Genomic DNA, 17,665 nt, shown 5'->3' on the forward strand with positions numbered 1-17,665 from the left:
CTCCTCTCCGCCATCCCTCGCCAGCGCCTCCTCAACCCAAGTCCCCTCTCCTTCCACGCTTCCCCGCCCACGCCCCGCCCACGCCTCCCGTGCCTTCGTGTACAGCACCCTCGGAAGCGCGCGCCCCCGTCCGCGTGTCGCCCCCTTTGTCCACCTGTAGAAACATCTGCGCGGTCGGTGTGGGCCGCCCCGCCGCCCTACACCCGCCCGCCGCCGCGAGAAACTACAGTACACCTCCACCCTGTCTCTGCCCGCGGCGTGTTCCGCATCTAATACCGTGCGTCCCGCGCAGCCCCGCGCAGCCCCGCGCGAGCATAGCCCGCACCCCGCGAGCCCCAGCCCGCCCGCCCCGGCAGCCTCTGCCATTGCGGCACGCGCAAGCACACGCGTGGAGTCTCGCGTTTTTTTCTTTTCTTTTTTGCACCCACAAACCGCTCTTCCGCAACCCGCCATCCGCCGCGCCCGCCATCCACGCCTCACACTTGCACCTCGCCGCGCTCGCCACCCACGCCTTAACCATCCCCCTCGACCGTCCCGCACCCGCGCACGCCGCCCAATGGGCATCCTCGCGCGCAAGAAGGACGGCGCGTCCCCGCGCGGCCTTCTGCGCCGCTTCTCCTCCAAGCGCTCCGCCGCGCCCGCCGCCGACGCCGCGGAGCCGTTCGTCTCGCACGAGTCGCTGCGCGAGCGCCACGCCCCGCTGCCAGACCCGCCCGCCTTCCCCGCCGTCCCGCTGCCGCACCTGGGCCCCGCGTCCCCGCCCGCCGCCGCCCACGCCACCCACCGCGACCGCCACCGCGACCGCCTCCCCGCCAGGACCTGCTCGAAGGCCCGCGCCGAGATGCTGCAGCTGCGCGCCGCCCCGCCCGCACACGCGCCCCACCCCGCCCCGCTGCAAACCACCAATACCCGCGTCGTCCCGCTCGAGCCGGCCGCCGTGGCGCGCCATGCCGCAGCCGCCGCAGCCGCCGCAGCCGACCGCGCCCCCGTGAAAAGGCGCTCGAGAGCGGCCCAGCAGATCATGAGGGACAGGGGCTTGCCGCTGCCGCAGAGCTTGTCGGCGTACCAGAGGCAGGCGGAGGAGGCTAGCCAGGTTGAAACAGTGCCAGATCCGCCGCGTCTCGACGGGCTGAATAGAAAACCATCCATATCGCCGGCCGCTGCGGATTATGTCCCCGAGCTTCCCGTGGGGTACAGCGCGCGGATGAACCGGCGCAAGGCCCTGCTCATTGGGATAGGGTACCGGAAGCACAAGTACTTAAATGTGTTGCCGGGGTGCAAAAACGATGTTACTGCCATGTTCAATTTGCTCACGTCTGAGCTCTTCGGCTTTCCGCAGGACGAGGTTAGGGTCCTTTCTGATGAACTAAACATGCTTGGCTCCGTTCATGTCCAGGCCCCCACGAGGTTTAACATCCTGAGAGACATGTTGTGGCTCACGGAGGATGTGGGTGAGGGCGATAGCGCCGTCTTCTTCTTCGCTGGACATGGAGACTTCATTGAAGACGTTTCGGGCGACGAAATTGAAACTGGTGTTGACCAGGTAAGATCAGCAATATTCACCTCTATCCTTTCTGTGTTTTGCGCAGCTCTCTGTTCTTTGCCACCTAACATCAATTTGCTGACTGCGTCATCGCTGCGTTCTCTATGCACACTTGCTTTTCCTTCATGTCGCGTGCAATGCAAAACATCACCCCTTTGACCATCAGTGCATTATGCCCATCGACTGTCTGCCAGAGCCAAAGCATCGCACGGGGCAAACATTCAAGGGGGTGCCACCGATACTGGATGATACCATATATGAGAGGCTGGTGAGAGGAGTTCCTGCAGGAGCAAAGGTAACAGCAATAGTAGACGCATGCCGCAGTGGATCGGTATGTGACTTGCCAGTCATGCATGGCGACGATGGTGTCAAGTATCGAGCATCCGGGGGCGATCCACCTCGCCAAAGAAGTTCTCCTCACAAAGGAGCTGGCGGATTCGTCCTCTTCAGCGGCTCTGCAGATGACCAACAGTCCATCGATATGACCATTGCGACAGGAAGAGGGAATGGGGAAGTAGAATCGTTTGGTGTCATGACGAGATCTTTCGTGGATGCAGTGCAGGAAATGGCCATGCATCGATGCCCTGAAACCTACGATGGTGTCGAGTCTTGGACCTATGGCCAGTTGTTCCAACGTGTGAGGGAGCTGGTGTGGGAGCGAACATCTAGCATTCTTCCACATTATATCGAAAAGCAAGAGCCACAAATGTCGACCAGTCACACGTTTGATACATGGCAGGCTCCGTTTTCCATCTAGCATTTTAGATTTTGTCGAGCAGAGGCCATACGTGTTCCAAATGTATGTACAAACAAGTGGGGAGGGGGTGGTGGTGGAACAGATATAGTACAATAAGAGAGGAACATGTGAAGAGGATGTCCCGAACCCACAAAAAAAGGACACACTAAAACGCCTCACCTCTGTTTGCTAAATGTCTGAAGGACGATTTTGTTTAATTCGCAGCGAGGACAGAGTAGCATCCTACAATGCACATCGTGCTAATAATGCCATACCCCGGAACAGCGGTCACATCTTCTAAACTTAAACAAAACGGCCCCTCTCAGCAAAGGCTTGAGGAAGGAAAGAATGGTGTTGGCAACCATGGTAACGACAAAACTCCGCAGTTTATGCCTTTTGAGAGTTCTCCCCTTCACTTGTTCTTGCCTTTGTCAGGTGCTTTCGAATGAATAAAAGCACCCTTTTCTCAAATTGCTGAGGCTCTTTGTACAGGCATTGCGTGTGGGCTGCCCCCTCGACAATCCATATCTCTTTTCTGTCATGCAGCACGTTGCTAAAGAGAACTTCGGATTGCTTGTAGTGCACAATGATGTCATTGGTTCCGTGAATAAACATTGTAGGCACCTTTATGAATCCCACATAATCCTCTGCACAGCACTGGTTGTGAAGAGGGATATTCCCAGTTCGGAATAGAGATAACCACACAATGGGTGGCTTCATTACATTTTTGAAGGCGGACAATCCTATCTTGGCAAGCACAACGTCAACTATGCCGCCGAGCAGTGCCTCAGGGGAAGTGAACGGGTTTTCGAGAATCAGCATGTCAACATTTTCATTCTTCGCAGCGGAAATAAGACCTGAGGCTGCACCTTGAGACGTGCCAAGAATGACAACTTGCTCTGCACCTCTACGACGCATGTAACGAACTGCGGTGTTCACATCATGGTGCTCTCGTCTTCCGAGAGATATTGCTCGACCTGGCCATGGACTCAACGGCCACAAGGCGACACAATCACTTGTTCCATGGTTTCCACAATCGAACAATAACACGTCGTACCCAGCTTGCGACAAGAACTTCGCGTGCTTCAAGAAAGCGCGGCGATCTCGGCCTGCTCCGTGAACGCAGACTACAGCTACGGGTGAGGGATTGCCAAAGACAGCACCATTGGTCATCTCCCCATCGCCAATATCTTCCGCTTCTTCACTTTGCGGGAAAAGACCATTGGAGCGGCCTGACAGGGACAAGCAAGACGGAATAAGCCAGGCTCGAAGAGTTATGTTATCGTGTGCTGAAAATGTAACATCGCTGTATCTCAGTCGCAAATCTGAGGGTAAGGTTGCCCCGGCCCATGACACTGGTATGTTCTGTAGCGAATGAGACTTCCCAGGCTTTGGAGAATGCCAGGGGGGCTTGGCTATTCGAAAAGAGATGAAAAGAATAAGAGCGATAAAGATAAAAAGAATCACCACAAGGCCCCAAAACAAGGCCTCTTCAATCATGGAGTTGGTCAAGAAGCCGAGCAATTGGCAAAGTTCGTTTGCGACAAATTCACGCGATCACGACAGAGAGTTTCGACTCAGCTATCACGCGTCGGTAGTGTCCCAGAAAATTTCTTCGCACCTAACGCATCCCGATCACAAAGAATCAAGTTAAACGCGTTCCAAGTCTCCCAACTGCAACATTCTCTAAGTCGCGGGTGTTGGAGCGAATAGACACAGCGAATGCTGCGCCGTTTCCTGAGGTCGATGTACGTGGTGCCCGTGGTGCACGCATTGCCCCAGGTGGCTGTGGTGTTCAGCATGCAAGAATTTTTAACCAATACAGTACCAAGGGTACAGTACATAATGTATTTTGGTTTTTTGTGCAACCGCCTCACCTGCCCCTGACGATGAGACGTCGGTCTTGAAGGACGTGCTCTCTCTGTCTCTCTCTCTCTCTGCCTACTCTAGCCTAGCGGTGGTCAGTGTCTCAGCTGCCGTGTCACTGAGAGCGGTACATGTTCCTACCGCCCAGTTTCGGTCTAGCTCAGGTTTCTAAGTCCTCACAGGATTGCAGCAGATTTGACGGAATTTCGAAAAATGGCATCTGGCAGCGGTGACGTCTCTCGCCGGTCGTGGGATGTTCAAGCATACGAGCGTCGCGCTGTAGAGCGAAAACGGGCAGAGTCAGAAGCAGAGCAGGAAAAGCTTCGCGCGAGGAAGGCCAGCCGCCAGCAACCGCACATTGATGACGATCCTTTTGCGCCGACACGTGCTTGGCTTCGAAAAAGGGACCACAAAATTGACTTTGAGGGTAAGGTTGGTTCCTCGGAAATTGTAGGGTCAATCCAAGGAGGCGGCTTCAATTGCAAGACATGCAGTGTCACTCTGAAAGACTCGAACAGGTACCTAGCCCACGTAAACAGTAAATCACATCAGAAAGCGCTGGGAATGTCGATGAGAGTAAAGCGGTCAACACCCGAAGAAGTGCGGTTGGCTTTTCAAAGAGCTGTGAAAGAAAAAGAGGAAAGCAAACAAAGGAAGAATAAGCCTATGGTAACACTAGAGGATAGAATTGCGAAGACGAAAGAAAATAGAAAACTACAGAGAGCTGCTGAAAGAAATATGAATTGATGGGGCTCTTCCTACGCACTGCCGCCATACATGATGCTCTGGAGTGGATATGGATGGTTGGATCTCTTTCGGAGAAGTTTTTTTGACCTCTCGCACAGTACTCAGCGCTTCAACGCGTGTCCTAGGAAACGCCACGTGGCCTCGCAATGCACTGCCTTCTGTACGATTTTCGTTCGTCTCGAGTATTGATGACATCTTCGCCGGTGCGATATATTGCTCCTCGGCTCCAAGTACAATTGATGAACAGAGGTCTGAGGCACCCTGATGGGCTTGCGTGTTTGCTTTGCACCCTAAAACGTGGCTGAGCTTTACCTGACGGGTTCCTGTTGATGTTTTCACAAAAGTGGCATGCAGACCGAAGTTGCAAGGCAAAGTAATATGTCTTGACTCTGAAACCCCAACGTGGCCTTCCTATTCGATTGCTTCGTTTGCAGGGAAGTCCCCGAGTGATCTAGAGCTAGAATGCCAAATTAATTCATGTCAATGTCTGGCCCCCGCCCTCCTCGAGCTTTCTACCCTTCCATCCTAGTCATCTTACAGCCCTCGTCAAGAGGGAAACACAAAAGTACACTGCGTGCCGAAGTTCCTTAACACCGCTTTATTAAATAAAGAGAGATTTCCCAACAATAATAATATCTGAATAGATCAATTGTGCTCAAATTCTCCATTTCTGAACACATGGGTCTGTCTCGACTCCGCAAACTGTGTGCGCTGTGTGATCCCTTCAGGCAGCGCTCAATTCGTAGATCGCCATCACCATACTTGGCCCTCCTACAGGATAGAGTCTTTCTATCAGCGCCACTAATAGGAACCGATCTATTCAAACGTTCGACTTTGAGCATGCCTCGAATGGAGTACCCGGCGACTCGTCGTGACGAGACCGTCGTGGAGAACCTCCACGGCCGTAAGGTCGCAGATCCGTATCGATGGTTAGAGACTCCAGACAGCCCTGAAACAGAGGCATGGGTCGCTGAACAAAATAGGGTCACCAAGTCTTACCTAAGCGCTGCCGAAGCATTGCGCCCATCCTTTCAGGCCACAGTTGAGAATCTCCTCAACTACGATAAGTTTTCATGTGCATGGAAGCGTGGGAGTTCTTTTTACTACAACCATCATGTTGGCCTTTCTAATCAGGCGGTAGTAATGCAAACGGACTCCATCGATGGTGAACCGAGGGTCTTCCTGGATCCAAACAAGCTGGCGGACGATGGCACGGTTTCGCTAGGAACACTTTCTTGGTCTAAGAACGGAGCGTATCTTGCGTATGGAACACACACCTCTGGGAGCGATTGGGAGGATATTTCAGTCATGAGGTGCGACACTCTCGAGAAACTACCAGAGACGCTTGAATGGGCCAAATTCACGAGTGTCGCTTGGACAAAGGACGGCGAAGGTTTCTATTATGCGAGATATCCAATACCTAGTTCGCTACAGGGTGTGGATGATAAGAATAAAAGAGGTGCGGAAACAGATGAGGCAATTAATCAATCCATCTACTACCACAGCATTGGAACCCCGCAGAGTCAAGATCGCTTAGTTTACGAGAATGCAGAGAACCCAAAGCGCATGTATCGAGTCAAGACTACTCTGGACGGTACTTATTTGCTTATTTACGTGAATGAAGACTGCGCCCCGAAGAACCAATTGTGGTATGTCGACTTGTCTCAGCATTTTGGCAAGGAGACTGCAGGTATTGTCAAGCTCATTGATGACACATATGACTCCCAATTCACGTATATTGCGAATGATGACGCGCTCTTCTATGTCATGACTAACTGGAAGGCTCCGAAGAATCGTATTATCTCCGTTTCTCTGGAAAAGCCGGAAGATGTATGGCCAGAACTTGTGCCTGAGCATGATTCAAACGTTTTGTCCTCTGCTCTCGCAGTCAATTACGACCAATTGGCTCTTGTCTACATGGAACATGCAAGTGACAGATTATCTGTACATAGTCTGAAGACGGGCGGAAAAGCATACGACATCAAACTACCTGACCTAGGGTCTATCTCGATCACTGCTGATAGAGAGAATGACTTTCTCATGTACAAGTTCACCAGCTTCTTGTATGCGGGAACAGTATATTTTGTAGACTTGACTATGCCAATCGGTGATGGAACTAGAGTTTTCCGCAAGATGGATCCCCCTGGTTTTGATCCGTCCATCTACAGGACAGAGCAAGTCTTCTATACATCCAAAGATGGCCAGACAAAGATCCCAATGTTTGTTATTGGCCCTCGTGAAGGAAGCGATTCTGCCTCTCCGCAAAAGCGCCCTTGCCTGTTGTATGGATACGGGGGTTTCATGGTATCGCTCACTCCATTCTACTCCGCTCGTTGGGCTGCCTGGATGCAATGCTTAAATGGAATCGTTGCGATTGCCAACATTCGGGGTGGTGATGAGTATGGATCTGAGTGGCACGACCAAGGAATCCTGGAGAACAAGCAAAATGTCTTCGACGATTTTCAGTGGGGAGCAAAGCATTTATGCGAGTCTATGCGAGTCACAGACTCTAAGTCTCTTTTGATTATGGGCGGCAGCAACGGGGGGCTACTCGTCGGTGCGTGTGTAAATCAAGCTCCGGAACTGTACGGAGCTGCCGTAGCTCAGGTTGGAGTCCATGATATTCTCCGTTTCCATAAGTTCACGATTGGTTCCGCTTGGGTGAGCGATTATGGGAACCCAGACGAGGCGAAGGATTTCGAGTATCAGATCAAGTATTCACCCCTGCACAACGTGTTTTCTCCAGATGACCGAGGGGTTCCATATCCTGCCATTCTCTTAACCACGGGTGATCATGATGCCCGAGTAGTGCCGTTGCACACCTTGAAGTACGGTGCTCAACTTCAGCACATGGCGGGCTCGTCAGAGATCCAGGGTACCCGCCCGCTTCTCATACGAATAGATGTGAAGGCGGGCCATGGAGCCGGAAAGCCAACGACTAAGATCATATCTGAACTAGTAGACACGCTGTTGTTTGCTTCACTCTCCTTGAATTTTAATGCGCAAGAGCAATAAAAATGGAAGGTGTAAGATCAAGAAGCCCTCCTGCTGCTGGATCGTTGTCACGTTTTCTTTTTGGTTGGCCTAGCTCGTGGGAACATGTATCTGTATCGTAGCCATGGCAGTGAATTTCCTCACAATAAAGAAATAGGTTTGTCAGGACTCACCTTATGGGTTGAACTGAACTGCGGTAAATTGCCCCCACGAGAGGACAGCCACGCAGACATTGCACAGAGCGCAGTGCTATAGGAAGGCTTGCTCTTTTCGGCAGCAGAATGCTTCAGATATCGAACAAAGGCATGTGTGAGACACCCATGATTCGGAGGACTTGAAGATATCGATGGACACTCACGTTCCGTTTCAAACGACCATGAGATACATATGACAGTGCCATTGTCAAAGCATGTAGCTGCATTTGCGTTTCGTCTTTCTTCGGCAGCCATTCTCCTCTGCTCGGCACCGCCTCTTTTCAATTTACTGAAGCGCAAGACAGAATTTAGAACCACTCCAGGGGTTGAGGCGCTTGTAAATCTTTGTGCTTCTGGTTCCTCACGAAGAAAGAAGGATCCTTTAGCTCCCCTCGCCGCCGCATGAATATAAGGAAGGTTCATGAGTTGTGCTGAATTCTGGCAGTCAAGTAGACTTGTAAGCGTCGCACCATTCCTCAGGTTTTGGACGAGGATTTGCTTGATCTCAGTCTCAGAAATTGGGCTGGACATCGGATAGTCGCATGGTAGAATGCAGTCCTCAAAGACGGCAACCGGATTACGTTCTTTCAGAACGCGACACCCGTGCCCGCTGAAGCAAAACAGAAGCTGGTGCTTTGCGCTGCTTCCCTTCACGAGCCATCGCATACTATTCAAAATATTTCCCCTCGTAGGTGTGAAATTCACCGCACCTGGTATCGTCTTGGGTTCATCCGTCAGTACCCAAACGTTTCCCCTTGAGAACCCAAGGCTTAAAACAAGCAAGTCGTACATCGATGCCAGATTGGACTGGCTGCGTAGCCTCTGAGCCCCTTCCGTATTTATATAGCACGCGTGGATGAGAACTGCTTTCCTAGAGCTGTTCTTAGGGGACGCGTTATAGGGAACGTTCGACAATCGTCGATTTCGAGAAAGGCTCCGAGAATATGGACTCCGCACATCTGTCTCCCCAGAATCGGCTAGTGATTTCACTGGGCCTCCCCTTGTGACCAAAGGACTCATAGGGACATCCTGCATATTTCTTTCAGCGTAAGTAAGATCGCTGAGCGAGTATCTGGTGCGAGCAGGCCTTATTTTCGGCTTCACTTGAAAAGCACCAGCAGCTAGAGGGGATCTTATTTCGCCATTTTCAACACTCATCCGCGCTCCATAATTTCCCGGGGGTGTTTCACACAAATCAAGACTTACTCTTGGTGGTGCCTTCCTTCTTGACGATGAAAGTCCTGATTGAGGAGAACTTGGATTTGGATCCATGTGTCTTTGCATTTGGGACTTTACTACAAACGTAAAAAGTAGAACCACAGATATTGCGTGGGAGGGGTACTTCACTGGAATCAACGAATGGCTCGAAGCTTTGCCCGTTACGTCGAAGCGTGCATCAGAAAGGTCTTGCTCACTGCGAGAAGGCCCGAATGACGAGGGTGAAATTTATCCGAGGTGCTCGAGTTTCCTGGAGGCACGGGTACTGTTATTTTCTCTTTCGCAGGCAGAAGAATGTTGGGAAATGTTCTTTAATTCGAACACTAAAGCATATTCGGCTGAAGCGATGAGCAGCGTGTGGATACATCGGAGTTCATCTGTAGTATAAGGCGTACATCTTGGCCTGTCCTTACTGATAGAGTCTGCATGTTTCACGTAACATGTCTAAACCTGCGACACGGAAGAATCATCATAGCTTCCGTAATGAAACTGTTTCTCGGAATAGTTTGATGTAGAATTTCAATTTCCTCAACCGTCTTTTCGCACACTTTCCTTCTGTATCATACCGCCAGTCGGGGATAAATCGCCCAGACATCGCAGGGCAAATTTCGGCAAATGCACCACTGCCTTCGTCGGACTCACCCTGAGCAACGTGAATCTTCAACCATTCACCACTTCACACGAAAATGAGAGGAATTACACTGATGACAATCTCCATGTCAACCTCCGCATACTGCTATACTGACTGTTCATTGAGCGCATGCTTTGCTTTCTTGAGTCGGAATAGGCCGAAATGCCAACCCCTAGCTCCTACTCGTGCGAGCTGTAGCTCTACAAATGCAGTTTGTTTTATCCCCTGTCGCAACAACTACAAATTCTAAAGGAATACGCACATTTCCTTCCAATGTGGCAAGTACTGAGTAAAATGCATGAGGCGTCGCGGATATTGAAGACACGATAATGTCTAGTGCATCTCTTGGAAAGCGATGTGCAATTCTTCTTCCAATAGCAACAGGATCGACGTAGTGCCGAGCTGATGGGATTTTCTTGAGTCCAGGAGAAAAGAAGTATCGTGGGCAAACGTGGGAAAGTGCGACAGTAGTATCGCAGACAGACGATACCGCGTGAAACGTGTTTCAATTGTCGACAATGCATAGCGCCATTGAGATTATTACCCTTTCTACAGAAAAAATCCGAGTCTAGCTTCGAGACTCTTGCCCTTCTGAAGATTGATCAAAGCAGAGTAAGTCCGATTTCTGCGATCTATGTTGATATCTGCTATAAGGTTGAGAGACTGCGATGTGTTAGCGGACACGGACAAGAGGCCATACTGGCCAGCCAATGTTGCTGTAAGACTGGAATCGTCCTTGCCGTTGCCAGTATGTGTGCTAAGAGTTAAAACCGCACTGTTGAGCATGGGTTCGGAAACAATCGTTTTATCAAGAGAGAAAACGCCTTTGCTGTCCAGGGACAGCTGCGTTGAACCGCCATTTCGACCTCTCTGTTTCAAACTCACTTTCGGGTCTGGCCAGCAGGCAGAGACGGCAAGTCCATCACGGCCAATTTGAATCTCGCCCAAACTGCTTCCATCGACATGTGTCCAACTCATCCATGGCTGGTTTTTCGTCGAGCGGCCGAGAGGAATCTGAACTCGAGGGGTTAAGCGAAAAGGATGTAGACGGGTTACAAGGGATAGGATTGCTTGAAAACCTTCAACTGTGTTGGTGAAAGTCCAAGAGTGTCCTTTCGAACGGTAGTCAAGTGCCGTTTTAACGGCTATATCTGAAGAAGAGCGCCGTCTTTTGGCATCCTTGAGTACTGCGGTTTGCGGGGATGTAGATAAAGCTTTCCTCGCTTTCCTCCATGCAACCTCCTTTACCGTCAGCGAAGCGCTGAACATTTTTCTTGGCACAAATTTAAGATTTGCCTTTCCCAGTTTCGCGTCGCGTCGTTCTATGGTTAACGACTCAGCCTTAGAGTCTCGCTTCAGCTCAATACGCGTTCTCTGGACAGGCTTGGAGGATCTCGAGCCCTCGTTAACTTCCACTTCGTCGTAATCTCCCAGCCATCCCACGGCATTCAAATCCCATCTCTCTACCTCATCACTCACTCGCCGAAAAATGGGACGACGCGCAACGGCAGGCTTTCCGATTTTCAGTGAGTAACTATTTCGCACAAGCTTGGATGAAGGGTGCCTTTTCTCCCGACTCCTCCAACGAATCTTGGGCATCTTGGCAATGACTTTGATCGATGTCTTTGACAATCGTCCCTCGACCAGGAGACTACCCTGGCCTTTACTTTCTTCCTCAGCTGAAGCGGTGCATGAGTATCGGGAAGAAATTGGGATTTTCACAGAGCGTTTCCAACTCTTTAGTGTATTTGGGTGAGGTAACGGGAGTGGTCGCAATTGTCCACCTATAGCTTGCTTCTCGATGCCAGTGCGAGTTGCAGAGCAAATGAATGGATCGCATTTTCGTGACGCTAGTAGTGTGGGGGAAGCAGGGAGCGGCGTGAACACTGGAACATGTTTATTCCTGTCGAAAAGAGCTCGGATGAAATCCATGTGTTCGGTAGTTGGCGATGAGGGATGAAGAGGTTCAGTTACCGAAGATTGGGCCGCCCTAGAGAGCAGTTGACGTATAGACCAATTGCAAAAAGTTGTGCGACAGGAGTGTAGCTGCCCTCACGGACGTAAGCATTAGACAGGGTAGAGCTTCTGTTGGGAGCGGTGCGGCCGCAAGCACCGAAAGGACCAGGTATAGTTATCGTAGAAAGCTTGCAGCGGACAAGGCAGAAATAGGTGTGTCTACTGCAGTGGAACTGGCCATTTCCCCCATACACGCCAAGAAGGATAGCAGGGTCGGTGCCAAATGAAGTGAGAGTAGGAAACTTGTATCACGGTACGGCAGTGGTACGAGTCCGGGGAGCGGCACATGGTCTGCTATAGTACGAGCCGAAAGGGCTACTGGTACCAATAGCCGACCCAACTCAATAATCCAAGAGCACAATGGGGTTACCATTTTGGACACGTGGATGTCAACGCATCTTCCAGATGCCCTACAGTCGTGTGCATCCTACAGCTTCATTCTGTTGGCACATCCTTCCCTTTCGCTGTCCCTTTCTCCTTCGAGTTGCAGTCTGAGCGCTCCACTCTTCTCCTAGCGGCCGCATCCATTAGTTTGGTTTGCTACCGTAATGCACAGTAGCGTGGTTGGTCATCGCAGCCATTGTGATTCTTGCTCTGTCAGGATTACACTGATGAAAGAACAACCTCGACCGTGGCCTACGTGTCTTCTAGCTAGGGTGTCTAGACGACAAGCGATGTGCGTCTTATGAGGCAGCCTTTTTGTGAAATAATATATATTAACTCGAAATTTTAGAAAATCATTTTGGACACCATTTATTTAACGTACTTGCCCTCGACAAAGCCGTCTTTCAAAACTTCGGCATAGCATGAAGACCAGTTTCCTTTTCAGGCTGGCGTACTGGTTATGAAGACATCAATACAAACCGTTTCAAGGTTGAAATAATCGAAAATGGCATTCAGTTATTACTAAAATCTATCCTTCAGCAACGCATAAGCAAAGCATCGTACGGTGTCGAGGGTATCCTCCTGCTTATCGAGAAGTACAATTCCAGGAAAAATATGTTGAAAAGTAACCTCAAATCGTATGAGGTCACTTGCCATCTCTAGCTAGGCTAGACACTCTTGGCTCTGCCAAGGTGTTCTCCGGCTGAGTCGAGGTTTCAAGGTGTCAGATGTCGTCATTGTTCTCAAGTAGATTTCGCGATTTCCTACAGTGCCAAAGACATAAAAATACGTGTACGTGTACAGAACGAGGAAACTCCTCGCGAGGTGAACCAAAGACAAAGGGATTCACAGGCTCCTACTTCGCCAAGGGACTTGAAGGACTTGCCCTGTTAAGTTGCATTGCTTCGCTAATTCTAGATTCTCAGTTGAATTTCTGCCATTCAAGTAGGCGTTGGTAAAAGCAGTGCTTGCTTCCATCATGGCAATTCTGTAGATTTATGCATCCGCCTTCTAAACGGTTCGACTTGCCCTGCCCTACCGGCAGAAAGTGTATACAGGTACGTGACATGATGACGGCATCATCAACCATTGGGAGCTACAGTGCGTAGTACAGTGGTTGTTAAGTTTACACCTCTCGCCAAACAAACTTCAAAAAGCCACCGGGCAACGTGCCCAAACCGGTCTCCGACGCACTCCAGCAACGTAAAGAGTACGAGGATTTTACGCGCTATGTTAAAAAGAAAGACGAACGTGAGCAAGACGTGAAGAAGGAGAGGGTGCTCATCAGACTCTGAGGGCCGTTGATGGTCGTTGCTCAGAGGTACATTTGTAACATATGCTGGCAGAGGATGGTACAGTAGAAGAAGAGAGGTTTGCGTGGACATGAGACCTCAAACTTTGGTCGAGTAGGTTTCATGCCGGACGTAGCACACAAGACCGTTGCTCTCGCGCGGACGATGGGCTGCGCTTCGTTTGGCTGGTGTCGCACTCTCGTCCTTCAATCGGAACGGTACTTTGATCCGGAAAGAAACGCGAAGAGATGTTGCTCTTGATGCTCTTGGCACCCTGTTCGACGCCGTTTCCACCCCCGCCAGAAGCTTTGAGAGTGTGCCTATACAGTGCAGTACTACGCGAAATCGTGCATGATGTTATTGCAGGTCTTTCGTCTCTTCGTGACCGGCCTTTGCATTTGTTTGTTGAGAGACAAAGTTGGATGAGGCTTGGGAATGGCGCGCATGGCTCGCCGTGGTTGTCATACCCTGGATACTGTACCGTACAAACTGATGGAAGGGTCCATAATTTTTCGAGAGCTCGATATGGCAGAAAATCTTATTTTTGGGTTGCAATAACAAGCGGCTATGAAAAATATTTTTATGGGGTTTGCGTTTCCGGTTGGGCCAGAGCCGGTGGTGCCCAGCGAATAGTTTGTACCTTTTCAAAAACTTTTCTGATCTGAGCTCCACAACCCGCCGTTTTGATTGGCCGGATGCTCTGGACATTCCCTTTTTCTTTTTTCAGTGGGCCATATATTTGGCACACAAACCATTGTCGTTGTGTTGTTGGTCAGGCTTTCGAATAATATCTTCTCGCACGGAATTCCGATTGAAAATTACCACTTTTCTAGCTTCCACCGGAATACACCAGGCCTAACTCTCGAAATCAGTCTGTGAATAGCAGAATAATCGCCCTGATGTCTCGTAAAACACCACGCCCCCATCAATCTATTTTCGTCCACTGCAGAAAGCAGGAATAAAAAAAAACCCTTGAAAAACAGGACAAAAGACCTCATCTGTCATGCGGTTGCCACTTCCTCTCGGACCTGTTCTGTCGTCTTTACCAAATACCCTCCCGCCGACCCGCTGTAGGGCACAAATTTGCGCTTTTCTTATCTCATCCTTTTTTTATTTTTTATTTTTCTCCTTCAACTCGAACTTACCCGCCCCGTTTTGCCAAGCAAGCGTTTCTCCGCAGCCGCTTTTGTACCGTCCTATTTAAATCACTGAAGGCTCTCCCACCTAAGCCATTTGCGAGTTAATCGCTCCTTCCCCACGACTGACGTCTGTTACAGCAAGCAATAAGCCCCCCATCGTTCCAAGTCTTCACTCTTCCCACCACTCTCCTTGCAAGGGAAACGCCCCCATCCATTCTTCGTCCTCGAAGACTGGGTCATCGCCCTAATTTCCTGCCGACATCGTCTTATATATCGCTGGCTTCCTTTTTAGATCTCGCCAAATCGCATCATGGCCACACAGTCCCTAGATCTCGTGTACGAGCTTCAGGTGGAGCTGGGCTGGTCACCACACTTTGCTGCGACTGCTCACTCAGAGTACATGCGGTGGCTACGTCTCCGTACACAGTCGGGAGATTTTGAATACTGCAAGTTTCCTCCGAGCAGGGCCGTCGGTACCGTATGGGGCCTTCATCGCCAATGGACTCATGATTACGAAAAGACCTGTTCGTCCCTCGGTGGCTTCGTTCATCACTTCCCCCCGGCTATGCGTATGAACATTGCCCGAGAGGAGGCGTACGCAGCGACTCTGCACACTTACAAGGCTTTGTTCGGGGAAGATCCTCCGTCCTCTCACTGGGGCCCTGCGATTTGCACCTACAAACCGCTCGCTTCGAATGGAGTCACTAACATGCTCCTTGCCTCCAAGGATCCTCCTCGCGCGCTTCCGTCCTTGCGCCGCTCACCGACCAAACGCGACGCATCCAACCACAGTGCCCCTATTACACCCACGAAGGGCAAACGCGCTACTACCGAAGCGCGCCGCGCGACTTCGGCCAAGACCACTGGCATTGGAAATACTACGGATCGGTCTCGCCCCTCCGTCGAAGGTGCAAGGGCCCAGCGCCGCAGCCCGAAAACCACTAAAGATTCTAAGAAGAATGACCCCAGTTCGAGTGAAGCCATTATGGAAGATGCCGATCAGGCTCCGCGGTCACCAGGAAGGCCCCGAAAGAGATTCTCTGGTCCCTCTCCGCTATACATACTCAAACCTCTACGGCCGGGTGAGAAGCGGAAGCGAGGACGCCCAAGTTTTGCCGATTATGTCCTCGCATCAAGCCTTAGTCTGTCGCAAGCAAGCGGAGAAACAAAGAAGAGAGACCCTAAGTCTCCGACAGAGAAAGGAACTGCCTCCAAATTGACGGGTGCAACTCAGTCACTTCGACGAAGGAAAGCTACGTCCTCTCCTGGCAAAACAGCCAGTCCTTCTCCTGCTATTGCGAAGAAAGAGAGGACACATAAGCCTTTCCGTCGCGTGGCCCGATGGTCCGAAGCGTCAAGGATCGGCGATTTCAACAAAACTGCGTCCACCAATCCCACTTCTGTTGTACAAACATCGTCCGGAGATCAATCCAACAACGGACAACCGAAGAAAGGCGCACCGGGTCCATTAAAGAGACCTCGTGGAAGGCCTCGCAAGGATGGGTCCTGGCCAGTTCCCCGAGTCCGCAAGCCAGAGGCCGCAACCAAGCCGGCTGCCGCAGTTCCTCAGAAGTCGACCATAAAGGCTGACGCTGACGGTAAAGTGCAAGGAACGCAGGAAAATGAAGGGAAACGTGTAACGCCTGTGCCATCAGACAGTCCTGCAGCAGCAGCAAATGAGAGGTCAGGTAAAGTGGCATCCGGACAAGCACGTGAGGCTCCATCCGCTCTTCCGACGACGTCAAATGGTTCATCGGCGTTTGTAAACCCACCTGACCCATCAGCTGAGAATGACGGCGCAACGAATAACGTTGCCGATGATGCCGCTGCGTCGAGAAACACCAATACTACTTCAATGCCGGAGCCATTGGAGGTTCCAGCGCAGCAGAAGCAGGTTTCACCTGCTGAAGACGGCCTTGTCCAGGAGTCCGTGGACAACGCAGTCCCATCGAAAGTAGTGGACGGCAGAGATATTCATATGCATGACCTAACGGACAAAGACGTTGCAAAATCGGCAGCAGTGCATGACCAACTATCGCAGGGAGGCGTATTTGAACAGATCATGGATGGATCGGATCTCGTCGACAAGGATAGGCAAGGTGAGATGTCCAATTCCTTATCTGGCAGGGATGTTGCTCGAATGAGCCCAGATGTCGCCTTTCCACAATCGGAGAACATGCGAGATTCGGCTGAGATTGACATCCCTCTGACTGTTCCGCCTCGCCCTGAGGCAGTACCGAACCTTCAAGGTGCTGGAAGTGATATCATGTCCTCTTCCCAGAGCGGCGAAAAGCTCATGCAGCAAGCAGCCGCTTTTGGGATCACTCCGCTGAATATAGTCCCGTCGGTCTCAGGTCCTTTGGACTCGAACATGCTGTCGATGGGAGTAGCCGGTGTTCCAGGGCGGTTGGACGGAGATGCAGTCAAGGATGTGGATATAACTCTGGACGAGGGGGACGCAAAGAAACCTTTTAAGAGGCCTCGTGGTCGACCGCGGAAGGACGGATCATGGCCTGTCGCACGTGCCAAAACCATGAACGAGGAGGCGGTGGAGAGAGTGAAAGATATTGGTGATGCTTCCCTGACTTTTCCGGAGGGTCCATCCGGGACTGTGTAAGACGCCCCGCTGTGTCGTCCAGAATGTCATGCACAATTCTTTTGTTGTAGTATTTCTGTCTCCTGGGACAGACTCCCCCTAAACGAAATTGTCTTGCGCCATGATTGTTGCTATTTGGCAAATGCCGAGGCCAAGACCCTCCCTTCTCAGAGCCGAAAAAGAGTCATGGGAATGCTCGGAACGCTTTCCCACTTGATTTATCGTACACCCCCGGCCCTTGGATGGAGGAGGAGAGTTATGTACAGTACAGTAATTAAAAACATTGCCTCTGACAGGCAAGGCGCGAAT

General features: G+C 51.0%; 10 protein-coding genes; 9 read left to right on the forward strand and 1 right to left on the reverse strand.

Annotated features, from left to right (window-relative positions):
• Positions 1-1,021: 1,021 nt before the first annotated feature.
• On the forward strand, positions 1,022-2,788 carry CHC_T00009075001 (metacaspase-like, probable inactive (truncated sequence), MCP2). XM_005713836.1 is given in 3 exon segments: positions 1,022-1,543; positions 1,710-2,300; positions 2,301-2,788. The coding sequence occupies 2 exon segments, from the start codon at positions 1,022-1,024 to the stop codon at positions 2,298-2,300; spliced, it is 1,113 nt and encodes a 370-aa protein (XP_005713893.1). The 3' UTR covers positions 2,301-2,788.
• A 474-nt stretch (positions 2,789-3,262) lies between these two features.
• On the forward strand, positions 3,263-3,538 carry CHC_T00002649001 (hypothetical protein). Its single transcript, XM_005713837.1, has one exon. The coding sequence runs from the start codon at positions 3,263-3,265 to the stop codon at positions 3,536-3,538; it is 276 nt and encodes a 91-aa protein (XP_005713894.1).
• Positions 3,539-3,677: 139 nt separating this feature from the next.
• CHC_T00002650001 (hypothetical protein) lies at positions 3,678-3,992 on the forward strand. Its single transcript, XM_005713838.1, has one exon. The coding sequence runs from the start codon at positions 3,678-3,680 to the stop codon at positions 3,990-3,992; it is 315 nt and encodes a 104-aa protein (XP_005713895.1).
• Positions 3,993-4,358: 366 nt separating this feature from the next.
• On the forward strand, positions 4,359-4,892 carry CHC_T00010160001 (zinc finger, matrin type 2, putative). The gene has a single exon (XM_005713839.1). The coding sequence runs from the start codon at positions 4,359-4,361 to the stop codon at positions 4,890-4,892; it is 534 nt and encodes a 177-aa protein (XP_005713896.1).
• Positions 4,893-5,570: 678 nt separating this feature from the next.
• Positions 5,571-7,946, forward strand: CHC_T00002651001 (hypothetical protein). XM_005713840.1 is given in 2 exon segments: positions 5,571-7,907; positions 7,908-7,946. 1 exon segment carries the CDS (start codon positions 5,571-5,573, stop codon positions 7,905-7,907), a length of 2,337 nt encoding a protein of 778 aa, XP_005713897.1. The 3' UTR covers positions 7,908-7,946.
• Positions 7,947-7,991: 45 nt separating this feature from the next.
• On the forward strand, positions 7,992-8,141 carry CHC_T00002652001 (hypothetical protein). Its single transcript, XM_005713841.1, has one exon. The coding sequence runs from the start codon at positions 7,992-7,994 to the stop codon at positions 8,139-8,141; it is 150 nt and encodes a 49-aa protein (XP_005713898.1).
• A 360-nt stretch (positions 8,142-8,501) lies between these two features.
• CHC_T00002653001 (hypothetical protein) lies at positions 8,502-8,618 on the forward strand. Its single transcript, XM_005713842.1, has one exon. It carries the CDS (start codon positions 8,502-8,504, stop codon positions 8,616-8,618), a length of 117 nt encoding a protein of 38 aa, XP_005713899.1.
• Positions 8,619-8,630: 12 nt separating this feature from the next.
• Positions 8,631-8,906, forward strand: CHC_T00002654001 (hypothetical protein). The gene has a single exon (XM_005713843.1). The coding sequence runs from the start codon at positions 8,631-8,633 to the stop codon at positions 8,904-8,906; it is 276 nt and encodes a 91-aa protein (XP_005713900.1).
• A 1,572-nt stretch (positions 8,907-10,478) lies between these two features.
• CHC_T00002655001 (hypothetical protein) lies at positions 10,479-11,861 on the reverse strand. The gene has a single exon (XM_005713844.1). The coding sequence runs from the start codon at positions 11,859-11,861 to the stop codon at positions 10,479-10,481; it is 1,383 nt and encodes a 460-aa protein (XP_005713901.1).
• Positions 11,862-15,070: 3,209 nt separating this feature from the next.
• Positions 15,071-17,660, forward strand: CHC_T00002656001 (hypothetical protein). XM_005713845.1 is given in 2 exon segments: positions 15,071-17,377; positions 17,378-17,660. The coding sequence occupies 1 exon segment, from the start codon at positions 15,071-15,073 to the stop codon at positions 17,375-17,377; it is 2,307 nt and encodes a 768-aa protein (XP_005713902.1). The 3' UTR covers positions 17,378-17,660.
• Positions 17,661-17,665: the final 5 nt, after the last annotated feature.

This window comes from Chondrus crispus, genomic scaffold, assembly GCF_000350225.1.
Source record: "Chondrus crispus Stackhouse genomic scaffold, scaffold_149, whole genome shotgun sequence".
In the NCBI taxonomy this organism is placed as follows: Eukaryota; Rhodophyta; class Florideophyceae; order Gigartinales; family Gigartinaceae; genus Chondrus; species Chondrus crispus.